We start from the raw sequence: 17,563 nt of genomic DNA on the forward strand, positions 1-17,563 counted from the left end.
TGGACGGAGTAGTCATACCCTTGCAGTGTCTCTATCACCTGTCCTTCGGGCTGTCCGAACGGTTTTTGGGGATCAGGGAACGCCAAGACTGGGGCCTTCACAAGGGCCTCTCGCAATTCCCCAAAGGTAGCTGCGCAGTCGGTGTCCCAGCTGAACCGGCCCCCTTTCTCGGTCAGGCGGTGCAGGGGCCTGGCGATCTGAGCAAAGTCCTTCACAAAGCGGCGGTAATAAGACGCCAGGCCCAGAAAGCTACGCACCTCCGTCACAGTCCTGGGGACCGGCCAGTCCTTTACAGCAGTCATTTTAGCAGGGTCTGTGGCAATGCCGTCTGCCCCGACAACGTGTCCGAGGAAGTGTGTTTCTCTTCTCAGCAGGTTGCACTTCCCAGGGTGGAGTTTCAAGCCAGCTCCACGGATGCGCTCGAACACAGTCCGCAAGTTCTGCAGTGCCGCCGAAAAGGTTGTGGCGTGCACCAGTAAGTCATCCAGGTACACAACACAATGGGTCCGTGGAACTCCGGCGAGCACCCGCTCCATCAGGCGCTCGAACGTTGCTGGGGCACTGCACAGTCCAAAGGGCATCACTGAAAACTGCCACAGACCCTGGCCAATGGAGAATGCAGTTTTCTGTTGTGCCTCAGGGGCCAGCTCAACCTGCCAGTATCCGCTGCGCAGGTCGAGGGAGCTGAACCAGCGGGAGCCCGCGATGTAGTCCAGAGCTTCATCGATTCTGGGGAGGGGGTACGAGTCCTTGTGGGTCACTGCATTCAGTTTGCGATAATCCACACAGAACCGCAGTGACCCGTCTTTCTTTTTTACCAGCTGGGCTGGCGCGGCCCAGGGGCTAGCCGACGGTTCAATTACCCCGGCAGCGGCCATTTCCAGAATCATGCCCTCGGCCGCTTCCCGCTTTGCCAAGGGTAGCCGCCGTGGCCGCTCCCGGATCGGAGCCGCGTCTCCCGTGTTAATGCTGTGCTGAACTAATCCAGTCCGCCCACAGTCCTCTATGTTTGCAGCAAAAATGTCCAAGTACCCCCTTAATAGTTCCCATAACTGGTCCCGCTGGCCCTGAGATAGACCCTCCTTACTCCTCTGCCACAGCGCTTTCACCGCATCAGTTGTCCTGCAGTCCTGTGTTCCACCGGTTGGGGTTGCGGGGGGCGATGAACGTTCTGCAGGGGAAGGGGCGGAGACAGTTGAAGCCCTTGCAAACTCTGTCGCCGATGTCCTGTCCTCTGCTTCTGGGAGAGGCCGGGTCCTGCCCCCCCGCGTCCGACGAACCTCCCTCGTCTGGCTATGCCGCACGGTGGTTCTGGTGCGGCGTTGCTCCCCTTCCTTCTCCCGACCCGGAATCAGGCGCAGTTGGCTCTGGCCAAGGCACAGGGTTCCCTCAGCCAAGTCGATGGTAGCTCCTGCTTTGTTCAGGAGGTCCACGCCCAGAATGCAGCGATCCTGTATCTCCGCCAGCCAGAATTCGTGTTGGATCGTGCAGTCTCCGAGCTGGATCTCCAGACGCCGTCATCCCAGCATTGACGCGACCTGGCCGGTGACAGTGCGGAGGTGAACCTTGGTGGGCGTCCAGCCTCCCAGCCATCCGTCACTTTCTCTGGGGAGGACCCCGGGCCGCAGGATGGAGATGGTGGAGCCCGTGTCGACCAAGGCCTTGCACTGCACCCCATTTAGGAGGCAGGGTGCATGCAGACTGTTGCCCTGGCCAACACGGCCCACCAGATCCACCGCGTCGTTCTCATTGTCTCTATGGGTGGGGGAAGGAAGGTGAAGGAGCGGCGGGCCCCCGTTTACGCCGCTCCTTTTTCGTTTCCCGACGACGACGTCTCTTGTTCAGACGGTACTGGGTGACGGCGGCGGCGGCATTGTGCATGCAGGTGACTCGGGCTTCCGCAGTTCCAGCAGCGTCTTACAGGCGTGGCCTGCCTGACAGTGGCGGTATCCTCGTCTCCATCGCTATCTTCCTTTCCTCTGACCGCGCAGACTTTGGGGATCCGGACTCGCTCGCCCTCCTCGAGCACGGCCTCAATCCTTAGGGCATGGGTTAAAGCCTGCTCTAGGGAGGTTGGGGCAACGAGCCGAACCTGTTGTCTGAGCGCGGTGGGGTTCAGGCCACGGATGAACGCCTCCATCGCCAGGTCTTCTTGTACAGCTGGAGGTAAACCAGGATACCCCCTCCGTGCCAAGTATTTAGTGTCCGCGGCCAGTATCCCGAGTTTCTCGCCACTGGCTCTCTTGCGCGTGGCGAGGCGATCGCGCAGGCTGACGGCTGACTCCACTTGTCCAAAGCCGTGGATAGGGTATGGAAGTCACACGGCTCCTCTGGGTCTAAATCGAGCAATGCTTGCATCGCCTTCCCTTCCAGTGCTGCCGCCAGCTGCCCCGCCTGTTCTTCTATTCTCCAGTTGTTTGCCAAGGCTGCGAGGCGGAACTTTGCTTGGTAGGCTTCCCAGGGCGCAGTCCCGTCATAGCGGCCTGCCTTGACAGCACTCTTGTTGGCAGGCTGCGCTGGTTCCACCGAGGCAGGGGGCTGGGGCCACCCAGGCTGATAAGGGTTCACGCCACTTTGGTTCCGTTCTCAGCCGTCCTCTTCCCCGCCACCGGCGTGCTCGCAGCCTCTCCTGGAGTAGCCCGCTCGGCTAGCCTCGTCTAGGCTGCTGCTCCCGAGGCATCCCGCCTGGTTGCCGTCTTCGGCGTCTCTCCGGAGGTGGCGCGCTTGGCTGCCAGCTTCTTTGTGCTGCAGCAAGAGTTCGCCGCCGTGGGTCTTCTGAAGCGCGAGTCTTGCTTCTCCGCGTCGCCGCTGGGTGTTCTGCATCCGTCCCGTCAACTGGGCGATCTGTTGCTCCATCCTCTGGATCTCTTAGTCCATCTTCCAGATGCGGATTAAGTGCGTGTCATCCATCCCGCTGCTGACACCAGTGTAGCGAGCACAGGGATTAATGGAGACACGCACACAATAGCTCTTTTAGGTAATGCAGTTTATAAAGCAGCTAACAGCAAATCAGCGCCAACCAACCAAACACGCACACACAGCCCTTCCCCACCCCAGAGCACTACTCTGCCTCTCAGGGTGACATTCACATACTTAACAAACAACACCAGAAGGGTAATAACAATTACAGGGAAATGCATAGAACAGTACTGGAACTTTTACAATAACAAACAAATAAACACAACAACAATAATTCCGTTTCTCCCCTACCATAGTTCGTACTCCCAGCATCCTCTGCTGCACATTAACCAAATGTCGGGGACTGGCTCCGGGCACAGCGCCCTATTCGCCGACAGGTGGCAACGGCGAGTCAGTCCAGCCGTGCCCGTTACAATATCATATGATAAGCATCCCCAGCGGCACTGTTAGCATCACGTGTGTGTGTGGTTTGATTTGTCGGCCGGGCGACTCCACCTGTATTTCTGTTCTGCAAGTTGCTCTACAACTGGCATCGTCTATAAACGTAACACAGACAAAGGGACTATTTTAATTGCATAGAACATGTTGCAAATTAAACTTCATCAACTGTGTTCATCATTTTCTTTTCATTCTTCTAACTGTTAAAACAATGGGGAAGAATAGCAAAACATTCATTTCAAAGGGAAAGGGACTCGTACTTTATTACACAAGTTATGGCAGTGGCATAACACAGGTGTGTCCAATCATGGCCCCGGAGGGCTATTCCACTCCTGGTCTTTGTTGCAACCCGGTTCTAAATCCTCTAAATAATGTGTGCGCTTCACAGCTGGTTTGAAGGGTGAATGAAGCACGCTTGCCCTCTCATCCTCGTTTACTACACGCGCATATGGGATATTGCATCGATTACCACAAAGGATGTAGGCGTCACAGTTAAAGCAAAGGCTGTGAAAATATTAACAACTGGGCAGCTTCACGTTAAAGTTGGGTTTTAAAAAGTCTCGGTGTGCGAGTTTACCTTTCCAAAAAAAAAAAACCCGCGTGAGAATGATGGCGCGTGGAACCCGATTGGAGCGTCAATGAAGCCCTCGCGCGGTCTCGACACCTCTTATAAACCCCCAGAGCGCAGTAAGCGAGGATACAGCCTGACTGCAGGGACTGGAGCGACAAGTGGCTGCGGGAAAACAACACCAATGTGTCGGAGCGGGCAGAGGATGATGATGCTGCCGCCTTGCTTACTTGTGGCGTGCTTGCTGCTTGGATTCGGCCGGGCCGCCTTGTCTTGGACCGGGGAGACCCCGCTGCTGCAGCCTGGGAATGCGACTCCCAACCTCGGTGAGGCGTCAGAAAGGAGGCTTACTTTTTTTGTTTGTTTTTCTCTGTCGGTGTGTTTTTAAATGTGCTCAGTTCCACCTGCACTGCACAGTGCCTTCGTTACAAACAGATAGACACGGGGCGTCCTTCTGCAGTGATTCTCTACCGGTTAACTTTGCTTCCTCTCGTTCCTCCCGCTAGACTCCTTCCACACTAACAGCCCAAGCGAGGATGATGACGGCGGCGAGACAGCCTCCACCGGCCCGGCTCTTAAACCGGAGGATCCCGGATTAATCTGCTACGAGGATAGAATGACACTCAAGCTACCCGGCACTGGCGTGAAGGCGCTCCGTGTGCGAGGTGAGGGCGAGGAGGGGCCTCGGCGACTCCATACAACGCTTTATTCATATGTACTGGTTTATGTATGACTGGAATACAGAACTAAATGGTGCGTGTGGGTCTTACAATTAAAATGCAGTGTAGTTAGTTGACCAAGAAAGTAATTTTATTCTAAATAACAGCAAAATATTAGCTGGATATTTGACGTCTGTTTTAATGTTTGTTGTACTTCCTTGAATCGAGCAGCTATTGAAACCTGGCAAATCCTGGGACATACATTTCAGATGACAGCATTCCCTCTTGTCTTGTTTGAATCTGGTCTGTGTTTAATAGACCCGCCTCCGTCCTGCTACTAGATGGAAATAAATCGCATGTTTACTTTAAACTTCGGGCACGTGGTCCCGGTGTAGCGACAAAGTGTTTCATCGTCAGAATGTGGTGCGCGTACCCGTCTAACGCCAGAAAATGATACGCTGTGATCGACTACTGCACACATCACTACAAACAAGACACTATCATACAGGTTTACAGTGTTAGATAACCCAGTTTGTTCATCACCAGTTACAACATGCCCCTTTCAGATGGTCGTAGTTGAGCTAAAATCATTTGTGCATGCCCGGGCAAGCGCAGCACAGTGTACCACACCCCGTGATGGATGACCTCGCACGATTTTTCTATATTTATTTTAGTGAAGAATCGACTCCTTCCAGTGACGAGCCTGGCCGGGTTTTGCAAGTACAGCGTGACGTTTAGTGGGGGCTACAGCTTGTTCACGACGTCATTCAAGGGCTGCAACGTGAAGATACAGGTAAGTTGCTTCAACTCCTTTTTACTGTGGGTTTGGAGAATTCAGAGACTCTGGATCCGACAGGATGCTCCTCAATCACTAGAAATAATTTAATAAATAAATGCTCTTTTAATAATTGGCTACATTGAGTAATGAATGGTTTCTGGTTAACCCATGAAGTGTCTTGTGGTTTTAACTGGCTAATACCTCTTTAATTTTAACTAGCTGCAAAAGTGAAGTTGGTGTAGTGTCAGATTGCATAAATACAGCTTGTGTTTGTTCTCAGAAATGTTGTACTCGCTGGGTTAATGCCTCACCATTCCAGACTTCTTTGATAGCAGTATTGGCCACCCCTGGTGTTACTGTCTTGTTCCTTTTAGGAAATCAACGGGATCTCCTCCTTTGTTCTCACCGTGTTCTTCGCAAGGAGAGGGGGTGCAGGGCTGGTGATGAGGTGTCCACAGAGCACCCCCAAACCTCTCCCCAGCGCAGCCTGTGGGGTCACCACTGTGACCTTTGAACTGCCAGAGGGACCCCTAGAGGAGGTCACAATCATAGGTGAGACCCTGATTGTCAAATGCTGTTCTGCATGTCTAGTGTTCTTCCTGAATCTGAACACAAGGGCTGCAACAAGACACTAATGTCACGACCGTATCGATATGAAGGTGTGGTACGATCTGCATCAGCATGTGATGGGCTACTTGTAGATGCCGAATGAGATCAAACGATCATTTAGTGGCTATTGTTACATTGAGACTGTGATAGTGGTGTGATCCTAGCAGCTATAACACACCCTTCATGGCTTGTGTCCAACCATCCAGACCTCTCTTTACATTGTGTGGACACCATGATTGTCTGGCTCTGGCTAGAACTACAGCTCCCATCATGCCTATGCACCTGCAGCAATGGTGAGTGATGCTGGGAGCTGTAGATTGAGTAGTGAGCTATGCTGTGGTCTTGTATCGCGATACAAACTATATACACCTATTGCAATATCATATCTTGACTCCTTTTAATACACAGTGACTTCTAGTATTTCACATTTGCATGAAGCTTGATATTGCTTCTCATATTGTGTGTGTTCTCAGACCGGTCTGGTTTGGAGATGCTGATCAAAGACGCCCCAGATGAATGTGCTTTCTACCTGATGAAGGGAGACGGGATGAATGTGCTCACAATCTCTTACTATGCCAAGGATGAAGGCTGTCCTCTTCAAACACAGGTACAAGGTCAAAGCGTGCACTGACTGTCCTTCAATAATCTCAACCGAGGACCAGCGGCTATTGGCATAAAACCCCTTGCTGAAGCGTAACAAGGATACATTTTTCCCTTGACTGGGATATTGACTCCAATGTTTCAAGCTCTTTTCTGCAACACCCTTGAACTCCAAGGGAGGGAATTCACTTCAGGTGTTTTATAGGAGCAGCCACTGAACAGCACTCAGCCCTGCAGCCCTTATAGCTGGGGCCATTCAGGAAGGCAATTGCACAAGATTTGAGGTAGAAAGATGCTTCACTAATTCACAGAATTGCCCTTAATCCATTAAGTATCAACATGTAGTTGAAGTATCTGAACACAAGAAGTTGTATTTGTAATTTGGTACCTTTCGGTGTTTCTGGCTAACAATTACAGTATCAATGTTAAAGTAAAACAGGTAGATGAGTTAAATACTCTATGACAAAGTGAAGCCTGTCCTCCAAATAAGGACTGACAATTAAATGTTACAATTTACTACAGCAATTGTAGAAACTAACCGTTAAACTAACCTCTGTGTTTTCGCAGTGGTAAAGTCTGCAATTGTAGCTTAATCTAGTCTTTGGCAAATCTGGTGCATGATTGATGTCTGTCCTAGTCCAGTCCAATGTTCCTGCAACAATGTAAATTTATTGTTTTAATATTTGGGCAAGAGAAGCTTCTCCCCTGATGCTACTGTAACAGTCTAAAGCAAGCTCAAGGCGCTATTCTAACCTGTCTTCCTCCCAGAACGATACCCTGGTCTTCCATGTGACGTACAAGGACGCGGAGGGACGGCCAGGCTCCATAGAGCAGGGGTGTCTCCCATTCGAACCCCCTGCTGTCTGTGGCCCCACCAGCATGAGTACAGATCTTCCAGAGGGGCCACTAGACCAGGTCTTCATCCTGGGTGAGTCTGCAGTGGGAGGGGCTGGTTTGTAAAGCCTCTTGCTCTTAATCATGAATGCAATAGTAGTGTACCCATTCCAGGCTTTACCAAGAGCTTGATTAGCCACTGTGTATAGGGAACAAGTTCACATGTCTTAAACTCCTAGTGACACCAGGAATAGCTGAAACTGCTATGCGATGGGAGTGTTGTTTCCATCCCTGGTGTCAAAGCTTAAGAGTTGGAATGGATTTTAGAGATGGTCAGCACTCCTCCTAAAGGGGGTGGATGGGGGTCAGTGATCATGTTGCAGGGAGTGCAGCAAGACTCCTATTGCATAGTAGTTACTATGAGCTTCATTCGCCAGAGTGTAGGTATCCAGCTCAGGGGTGTCTTATTCAACTCCTAGTGAGACTAGTATTGGATCCTTAATTGTACTTGCATAAATCACAGGAGATCCATTGGCAAGTTACCCTCCCAATGGCATGAGTGCTGTAGCTATACCCACCTCCTCCTGTCCTTGTAGATGGGAAGAACAACCTGGTTGCTGTGAAGGCCAATGGCAGCTGTGGCTATGGGCTGGTCCAGGGGATTGGGAAGAACTACTTTATGGCTCCTTACGATGCTTGTGATGTGCTGAAACAGGTGAGGCTGTCTGTGTGAGCAAGCAGGGACCCCTTCAGACCTAGTCAATTACTATTGGAACTGTCATTTACAATGTAGTTGAACTTGGCACACCTGTGCAATTCCTGCATATTTGTCTTGCCCACAGTAACAGCACAGCAGTGTGACAGTACAGTGAAAGCATGTGTGAAGCATTAGAAACGGTACACAAAAAAACTAGAGCAGGGTAAAACTAACCCTTCAGTTTCCCAGTGAAAGCATGCTAAAGCGTGGTAATGGCTGATCATGCCATGCTTTCACTGAGCCTAGTTCTTGGCAATGGTAAACCATGCATTTTTGTGGGGACGTGTGTAACCCTTATTTCTCTTTGTAGAACATTGACGGCCATGTCCATTACTCGCTGTCCGTTTCGTTCTCTGATGTAAACGAGGTGACTCGCTTGAGGCATATGAAGTGCCGTGTCTTGGCTAAGCGTGAGGTCCTCCCTCCCCACCCTGCTGGTGTCTCGGTCTCCTGCAGTGAGGGGTGCATGACGGTGCTGCTGCCTGCCGGTCCCCTCGACCTGGTCAAAGTCAAGGGTGAGTCTGGGACTGGCTTTTGACTGTCAAAGCCATGATTGTCATTTTGAGCACTTTCAAATTGAGACTCTTTCTATCTTCAGCTGCTGAGTCTTCATGCTTTTGTCTTGGTTTATTGTAATGCTGATTTTATAAACCTATTGACTATCTGTACCTGGGGGGTGTATGGAAGCTTGCTGTGTAAAAATGTTAGTGTGAAACACATGTAGAGAACAGCTGGTCCAATAAACTTGTTCAGGAACTTTGGCACAAGCTATTGAGTGTCTGTATCTGGGGCTGCATGGAGGCAGTCTGTGCTGCATGCAGTGGATGTAGATCAAGGCTTTGTTACTGATGCTATGATTACATTCAGAACTGTGGCAATGGGTGATGGATGGCCCTAACCCAGGCTTTGTTTTGATCTTTTTGTAGATGACTCCAATAATCTGGTTGGGGTGCAGTCTGCACCAAGTGCTTGTGGCTACACTCTAGAGGAGAAGGATGGAAAGACTGTCTTCACAGTGTCTTACACGGCCTGCCATGTCAAGACCTTGGTAAGAGCCTGCCCAACTCGTGAATGCCTGGACTCTGCATCCAGTCCTTGGGTTCAGAGCAGGTTTACCAGGGGTCTGCCTGAACAAGGTGGAGTTCTGAAAGCCAGGACTGGGTGCAGCAGGGCTAGTGTGTGTCAATCCATTTGTGTTGCTGGATGTGTGTTTTCTATTGTGCCAATGTCTCCACTCTCCCTCCTTGTGTTCTAGAATAACTTGTATGTCCTGACGGTGCTCTTCACCCCCTACTCCTCTCGCCAGAGGGAGGTGACGGTATCTTCCTGCCCTGTACCCCCAAATCCCATCCCCCAAGAAGGTGGGTCTAATGAACTTCCTCCTCCCATTGCACAGGAATTTCACCTATTCCAGCTTTTGATCAGAGCTTGATTATCCCCAGGATATAGTTAACAAGCTTGGGTGTGTTATTAAACTCGTAGCAAAACCCAATGGTGTGCAGTGACAATCCACTGGGGTAGCAGAGTCAACACCTGCCCCCACCACACAATAACCGTTTTATATGGTCATGGAGGGGGGGGGGGAAGAGAGAACAGCAAGCGTGTTTTTAATGTAATTGTTTTGTAACCTTGTAATTCGTGTAGTGCGGTTGATACAAAAACTGCAACCTATAAACATTCTGAATACAGAAAAGAAACCAAGCTTTGAGTAAGCGGAGTAGATGGATGCATTGGGTAGCTTTCTTTTGCGGCTGGAGCTTTATGAATAGCTAATGTCAAGTGACTCTCCACACTACTTGTACACAGTCCATTCTGTATTCCTCCTTCAGTGGCTGAGCACATCTCTGTTTGATATTTTAACGTTATCAATGTAATGAACTGCCTCTAATCTCTTGCACAAAATTCAGCTTTTCTTGCACTGCTTAGCCTTGCATATGTCCTGCCTCAATGATTAGCCACCTGCGTAACAAGGGGCACATCTGACACTCCCATTGGTTAAAATTACTCCAGACCTTCAGACCAGGCAGAATGCCTTCAACTGTTTGTCCCTCCTCTGCTCACTTGTGCTTGGACTACCACAGCATGCAGGTCTTTTATTGGTTGATCATGTTGCAGGACCTTCAGCACAACCTAAGAGTATCCGATTCTGGGGGTGTGGAGGGAGTGACACACTTGAGGCTGCCCCACACCAGCTTGGCAGTGGTATCACCAGAAGTGATGTGACCAGTTGGAGAACTGGCTGATCTGTCCAGCTAATTGCTATTGACAAACCAATGATCAAGACTGGTACATAATCATGAGTCTTCTCTGACACTATTTCAACATGTGTGACAATAAGTCGCACATACCAGGCTTATCCAGTGCCTTTTGAAATGGACTCCCATAGTCTTAATCTTATTACGGTCCTTGTCACAAAGCTCTGGGTGTTTCCTCTGTCATTCTGGAGATTGCTTCACCCTGCTGGACCGCATGCATGGAAGCTGTTCTATTTTGTGTTGCCTGTGGTGTGATACATCTCAAGTATAGGTTTTATTAATCCCAGCAGTTGCGCCTGGTGTGTAGCAGCCTTTACTCTTCCAAGCAGCAATCCATACAAACCCATGCCGCTGTCTCTTCACTCTGAATGGTAAATCTGTTTCCCTGTCTCATTTCCTGCAGGCTGTCTGATCCCAGCTGAGCAGCAGCTTCCCTGTGGCCCCTCTAAGCTCTCTCCAGCGCTGTGCCGGGCTAGAGGCTGCTGCATGAACCCCAAAACCCGCCGCTGCTTCTACCCTCTAGAGAGTAAGCACCCCATTCCTCTCCTCCAATAGACTGATTTCCTCTTGCATCCATTGGTGTCGTGCACCTCTGTCCTTTCCAATGAATGCAGTAAGCCTGGGCTGCTAGTGGGTTCATGGTCATTCTTGGCTGTTTAAAAGCCTGTATTGGATTCAATCTCTCTCTCTCCTCAGTGTGCACGGCAGACGAGCAGTTTGTGTTTGCTGTTTACCGCAAGTTTTTCAATCCTGAGGTCAACCCTGCCAGTCTGGCGCTCGCTGGGGACCAGTCCTGCCTCCCAGTTCGCTGCACTCCAGACTATGCCATCTTCAAATTCCCAGTCACTGGCTGTGGGACCCGCACCTTTGTGAGTTCCTGTTCAGAAGTTTGAATGGAGCATTTCAGAATTGACCCTTTTGATGCATGACATATCAAATGGCTGTAATTAGTTTTGGCCACGTTCATTTAATTGGACCAGTGACGTGATGCACTGGATTGTAACCCTCTGTGTGCAGGTTGTGGGGGAGACTAGAGTCTACCTGGCTGAGGTGCAGAGCTTGATCCAACGCAGACAGTGGACCTACGGGCTCGTAACCAGCGACAGTCCCTTTAGGCAAGTATATAGCCAGAGCTCTGCCCTTATCGCAGGTATCCATTGCTTTTAGATGGAGCCTCTAGTAATGGTGTGGATCACACAGTCTTTCTCCTATGCTGTATTCAGTGCTCCACTCTTTCTACCCCTAGTCTCCTTGTGGAATGTCGTTATTCTAAAGGGAACGTGGCCAGCACTGGGTTCCTGGTGAAGACCCCCACAGACCTCCGCCCTGCCCCTCACCTGGGGGTGTTTCAGGTGCAGTTACAGATTGCTAAAGGTGAGACATGCCACCTGGAGGTGTATCTATCCATCTCTTCAGTTATTATAAACCAAATACAAAGTTATCAAACGCTCCATTTCAATGCATGTTATAAATCTGTCCTCCAGAACTGAGATCCAGCCGCTTCTACCCCCATGTCTCACTTAATAGGATGCTGAAAGTCTCTCTCTCCTCAGATGGGACCTTCTCCCAGTTCTACCCCTCCTCCAGCCTGCCCGTGAGTCTCCTCCTGGGGAGCAGAGTTTACCTTGAGCTGCGTCTGATCAACCCCACTGACCCCAGCCTGGTTCTGCTGGTGCACTACTGCATTGCTTACCCACGCTCCTCCAGTGCTGTGTGGGTGCTGCTGTACCAGGGGTGAGTCTGACCATCACTCGCATGTTCTAAGGTCCTGTCAGTCTGCCATAAGCCTTTTTTTAACCCTATACCGCTTCTGATTGGATGTCTCTGTCCTTCAGTTGTCCAAATGTCCTGGATTACGGCAGCTCTGCGTCTCTGCACGTGGACAGCCAGCCCCCCCACTCCAAATTCAGACGACGCTTCAGTCTCCGAACATTCCAGTTCCTGAGCAGTGGGCTAGCCCTGGACGAGGAGGTGGGTGGGGTATTAATGGGGTGCTGCAGACTGACCTGGCTCTGCACGGGTCTGTATTGCATCAGTAACAACGCTCAACTGCCAGTGTCTTCAGTGGAAATTCCATGACAAGCATTTAGACTAGCAGTCTGCTATGCATTTTAGGTCTGTATTGTATTCGTGACACGGATTGAGAGCCTTCCAAAGCAGTTGGGTCCATTCCTGTTTTTGCTATTGGTTTAATTGCACACCTCGGCTTGTTGCCTCTACACTCTGGCTAATCAAGCTTGTAGTAAAACCTGGAATGGGTGATGCTGCTGGCAATGGGAGGTCTTTCCATCCCTGTGAAATTCAGTGCCATATGCTTTGACCAAGTCTCTCCTCCTCCCGTGTATCTCAGATCTCCTTCATGTGCTCCACTGAAGTCTGTTCTCCAGACCAGCGCCGCTGCAATGAGGGTTGCTTTGATGGGAGAGGTGAGTTGCACAATGGATCAAATCCTTCTAGGAAAGGACCAGCGTTGACTCAGGATTCTGTTGATTGGGTTCACGTGTGTGAGAATTAAGGGGAACACTGTCTTGTGTGTTTTGCATCATAGCTGGTAATTGTGCAAGTACACATGCATTAATTTTATCCATAGTTCTAATATTTCAGATACATGTGTTCTATTTGAGCTGTGCTGCTGATGCATTTTTGAACTGCATGGGTTTTACTGTAGTGATTTTGTACTTGCTATCTAGTGCGTCACACTATTGAACAGCAGTTCTATTGGCTTGTACTTCACTCTGGTACATTGTGTTGCTTCTGATTGTCCCAGCATGCTGTATTCTGAACCCAGCACTGTGCTTCTTGTAACTCCTCCTTCAGACACTCCCATCTCGGTCGACCCCAGTTTGAGACTGCGCTGTGCTGGTAATCCCTGCCCGGGGAGGGTGCTGCTGGAGGGAGGCTAGTGAAGGAGCTCGGAGCCCAGGCAGGAAACGCAGCCCTAAGACTACAGTAACCATTTCAAATAAAAAGAACAAACCCATTTCTGCTGTGTCTTCATTGTAACACTCTCTCCACCCCACTATTTCAACACTGCAAAAATGTTGTCATCTGGCAGGCAATTCATGAATTAATTACAGCAGAATTGTTTGCTGTAATTCAAATTACACTGCTGTTTCGCATATGTGTCAATGTTGAGCTTTATTATTTATTTATTGGAAGACGCCCTTATCCAGGGTGGCTTACACTCGTAAGTAAGGGATTACAACGTAAGGGATTTTTTTTTTTTGTTATCTTAAATCTCAGTGGCCTGCAGTGAATCCCTACGCAAGACAGACATAAAAGTATTCCCCTCATAATTGGTGAAATGAGACGGTGCTCCTTAACTGCTTTTTAGAAGGTGGTTTCTGTTTGACATGCTTCACTACCTAATTCTCTCTTGGTCCTTGTTATATTGGAGGTAGCTGGTTTGGCAGCAGACAATACTTTTGTGAATGGGTCCACTGGAGTTGATTTTGCAAAGCATAAACAAGTGGTGTTACATATCCCAGAACAAACGTAACGGGTGAGTTTGGTTCTGCATGTTGATGGGCTATGGCACCTACTTTAACAATAAAAAAGGGGGTATTGCAATGTTCATAACACTGGAGTTGTGTGGCGGATCAATCTAACTTTTCCTTGGCCATCTTCTATTTGGAATAAACTCTGCTGCACATAAACACATGTTATGAATCTGCATTTCTAAACCATGTTGATGCTGAACTTGTAATGAACATTCTTCACTATTTGTGATGTTCAGACTTTCCTGCAGAATACTTTGCAGTGTGTGAGTCTGGGAGCATCTCTATTTGAACTAGTCACAACATGTAATGGGCTCTGTGTAAACTTTTTAATTTTTTTTTTTTTTCTTTTGGCAATGAGAGATGTTAACTGAAGCACTGGTTTGCTGCGCACCACTGGATATAGATATATATTTTTTTTTTCTGTGAACGCTTGTACCACACACGTTCTTGCTCCCATGTCCACTGTTAATGAGTCCTGCATAGTTTACAGAAAGTGTCTTTTCAGCATTGCTTTAGATTGTGGAGTGTTTATTGCCTGTGCAGCCATCGTAGCTGGTCAAGTGTGTGCGCTTGTCTCGTCTGCTGAATGCATGCCTGCCACAGTGCTCCCCTAGGTCCTAAACCCTGCTAGGTACAGACAGGGATTGCAGTAACACAGACCTACATTTAAAGGGGTTTAACAGTATAGTTTTGAGCAAAATATGGAATCCCCTACATGAGCTTCAGGACTGCTGCGTGTCACTGCCTTCTACCTCCAGAGCCAGCTGTGTAGGTCCACCCTCCTACATCCTGCACTCTGCTGACCTCATCAGCATGCTACCACATCTTCCACTGAAGCACTATTGCATTACCAGTATGTCATTGTAGATGTACATTGTTGTAATCCTAACTTGTTGCATCTTATTTCATATTGTACTCAAAACAAACAAATGTTTTAGTCCTCAATCAGTTATGGTATCAATCAATGTACTGTTTAAAATTGATTTCAAATGTTCTGTATTTTAAAATAGATGTTTTTAATAATTATAGTTGCAATAAAATGAGCTGGGAAAGAACAGATCTAACACACAGCTGCAGTGCAAAACAAAGTACTGTGCTGTCTGGAAGCAGTTTAAAGGAAGAGACGCACACCCCCGGATTGGATTCATATGGAATTGTGTTCATTTTCTTTCACAAGCACAGCAGCTGCAGAGTTGTATAGAATGCACACACAGGTAATGCATGGTTATTTAAAGTATAGGAAACACAGCCTCATTCTCTATATAGTATAATGGAGTGCTTAAGTTGATTAGTTTAAGGATATTGTTTTCCTGTTGATTGCTATAAGTAGTACATTTTGCTATGAACAGCTTCTCATAGGAATGTGTATTTTAGGTGAGTTAATATCACTTATCACTTACAAATATCAGAATTTTGAATACAGATGTAAAGTGGAAGTCACTGGAAGAACATTTCGATTAAAAAAACACCTTGGAAAATACACAGGTGTTTAAAGAACCGTTCCATCTTCCATTTTCCTTTTTGTATTTTCCTTTATCTCTTCTTTTTCTGTATTTGCCTCCATGTTTCTTTGCTTTATTTCACCCTTTGTCTTTTTCTTATAGTTCTTCATTTTCACTGGTTTTATTTCACCTTTTATTTATTTTTCTTCACTTTATCCCATCTTTCTATTTAGTTTTTCTTTATTTCCATTGCTGGCTCACCATGTTCTTATTTGGCCTTTGTTTGATGTCCCTTTTCCATTGGTTTGTCTCACTATACTTGTTTTGTCTTGTTCTTCATGCAGTTGTAATTGCCTTTCTTGTTTTTGTTTGCCACCCTCCCTAGATGCAGAAGCACCAGCAGCATCTTTTTCTCCTCCGTCTGGTTTTTCTTGGAAATGTTTTTAAACCATCCAAACCCCCTTCCCTTCTCACTGGGCAGCTGTTCCTTCAAAGGCTCCACGGCGCTGACTTTCTCCTCCTCGTCTCTTTCACAGAGGCTTCCCATCCCTTTAGGATCCTCTGGGTCTTGCTGTCCCACCTCCTGGTCTCTCCCCCCTGCAGAGCGGTGCTGTGATTTTCTTCCTCCGGGATGTTATGTGGAGAGGTCTCCAGGCTTTGCAGAACCAGGTTCTCCTCATTGAGTGGGGCAGCTCTTATTTCCCTCCTCTGCAGAATCTGTTGCTGCCGCTGGCATGCTGCGTCTGGTTTTCATGGGGGTCTCTTCTGATGGTTGGGGGTGCACCCTCCTGTGCCCCTACGCATGAAGAAGCCGCTGTCCTCACTGCCAACACGCTGAGGCATGTTGCAGTCCACATTAAATTGAGGCAGATGTTTCATTTCCTCGCCCAGCTGTTTGTCAGGGCCCTGAGATGTCACGCTGGGGCTCAGGGACTTCTGGTCAGGTTCACTTTTCAATTGCTCTTTTGGAAGCTCCCTGGTGGCTTTTTGGATAATCTCATCGATGAATTTGACAGCCACAGCCCACAGCAGTGGTGAAACTTTATCAACTCTGTTCATCATTTTCTTTTCATTCTTCTAACTGTTAAAACAATGGGGAAAAATAGCAAAACATTCACTTCAAAGGGAAAGGGACTCTTACTTTATTACACAAGTTATGGCAGAGGCATAACACAGGTGTGGCCAATCATGGCCCCAGAGGGCTATTCCACTCCTGGTCTTTGTTCCAACCCTGTTCTAAATTGTTTAACTGAACCAATGAAACCTCCAGCCAGACCCTGAAGTAGTTCATTGTCTCATTAACCCTGGAGTGGAATGGCCCTCCAGGACCGTGATTGGACACCCCTGCCTAGCATTAAATCTACACGGAACTTTAACAGAACTGCCTACAGCACTGGCCAAAAGTTTAGCATCACCTACAATTTTAGGATTGAGATAATTAAAAAAAAACAAAAAAAAAAAACTACATGAACATAATTTAGATCTTTTATTTAACATGCCAAACAGAAGTAGAAATTGGGATTTATTTATTTATTTACTCTTTAACCAGGGAAAAACCCATTGAGAGCAAGGCCTCTTTTACAAGAGTGTCCTGGCAAGATGAGCAGAAACAGACAGCAGTGATTTCACATCCCTAAAACAACATCACTCTAAAAGACAATCTCATCACACATTCAGCCTGGGATCAGAAACACTTCATTCTTAGAATAAATCTGAAAATAAATGGAATCTTACTCATTATTCTTCAATAATAATAGCGTTTAGGGAAAGCTTGGAAAGTGAACACCAGGACGCACCAATTAGGAATTATTTAGGATTAATAGGGAAACATTTTTTTTTAAACAATATCCAAAAGAGCTCTTTTTGATCTTATAAATAATCCCATGTTTTCTATCAGTGTTCCTGTATAGTTCTAAAGTAATGACCTCATAAATAATCACAACTGGAAAGAATATCCTTCATCTCCAAGTGACACACAGAATAGCAATGATGTCACTGTGCTGTGACGATGTCATTCTATTCTGAGGATGTCTTTGCATTGCGAGGATCTTATTTAAATGCAGTTACAGTATTCCGGTATAGAGACATTTTAATAATCAGCTATTTTATCTGACATTTACCTGATGTTTGCACATCAAGAATAGTCTCTGAATTTGACTTTTTCAGAACATCCTGGTATAAAAGCATTTCAGAATTGATATTCA

The 17,563-nt window shown here is 47.8% G+C and overlaps 1 protein-coding gene across 1 annotated transcript; it reads left to right on the forward strand.

Moving 5' to 3' along the window:
* Window positions 1-3,972: 3,972 nt before the first annotated feature.
* Window positions 3,973-13,397, forward strand: LOC117412822 (uncharacterized). Its single transcript, XM_058997712.1, has 18 exons — window positions 3,973-4,251; window positions 4,432-4,590; window positions 5,259-5,377; window positions 5,737-5,914; window positions 6,445-6,578; window positions 7,340-7,499; window positions 8,002-8,120; window positions 8,473-8,677; window positions 9,089-9,210; window positions 9,418-9,523; window positions 10,821-10,943; window positions 11,114-11,286; window positions 11,435-11,532; window positions 11,664-11,791; window positions 11,971-12,151; window positions 12,253-12,388; window positions 12,768-12,843; window positions 13,235-13,397. The coding sequence occupies exons 1-18, from the start codon at window positions 3,996-3,998 to the stop codon at window positions 13,318-13,320; spliced, it is 2,559 nt and encodes an 852-aa protein (XP_058853695.1). The 5' UTR covers window positions 3,973-3,995; the 3' UTR covers window positions 13,321-13,397.
* The last annotated feature ends 4,166 nt before the right edge of the window (window positions 13,398-17,563 follow it).

The sequence above is a fragment of the Acipenser ruthenus genome, chromosome 23 (assembly GCF_902713425.1).
Source record: "Acipenser ruthenus chromosome 23, fAciRut3.2 maternal haplotype, whole genome shotgun sequence".
NCBI lineage: Eukaryota > Metazoa > Chordata > Actinopteri > Acipenseriformes > Acipenseridae > Acipenser > Acipenser ruthenus.

Bases quoted from the DNA above. Each gene is read 5' to 3' on its own strand.
- LOC117412822 (XM_058997712.1), top strand. From the start codon at position 3,996: ATGAAGCCCTCGCGCGGTCTCGACACCTCTTATAAACCCCCAGAGCGC. The intron at 11,533-11,663 runs GCAAGTATATAG...TTCTACCCCTAG, and splicing joins ACCAGCGACAGTCCCTTTAG to TCTCCTTGTGGAATGTCGTT. The intron at 12,389-12,767 runs GTGGGTGGGGTA...CGTGTATCTCAG, and splicing joins GGCTAGCCCTGGACGAGGAG to ATCTCCTTCATGTGCTCCAC.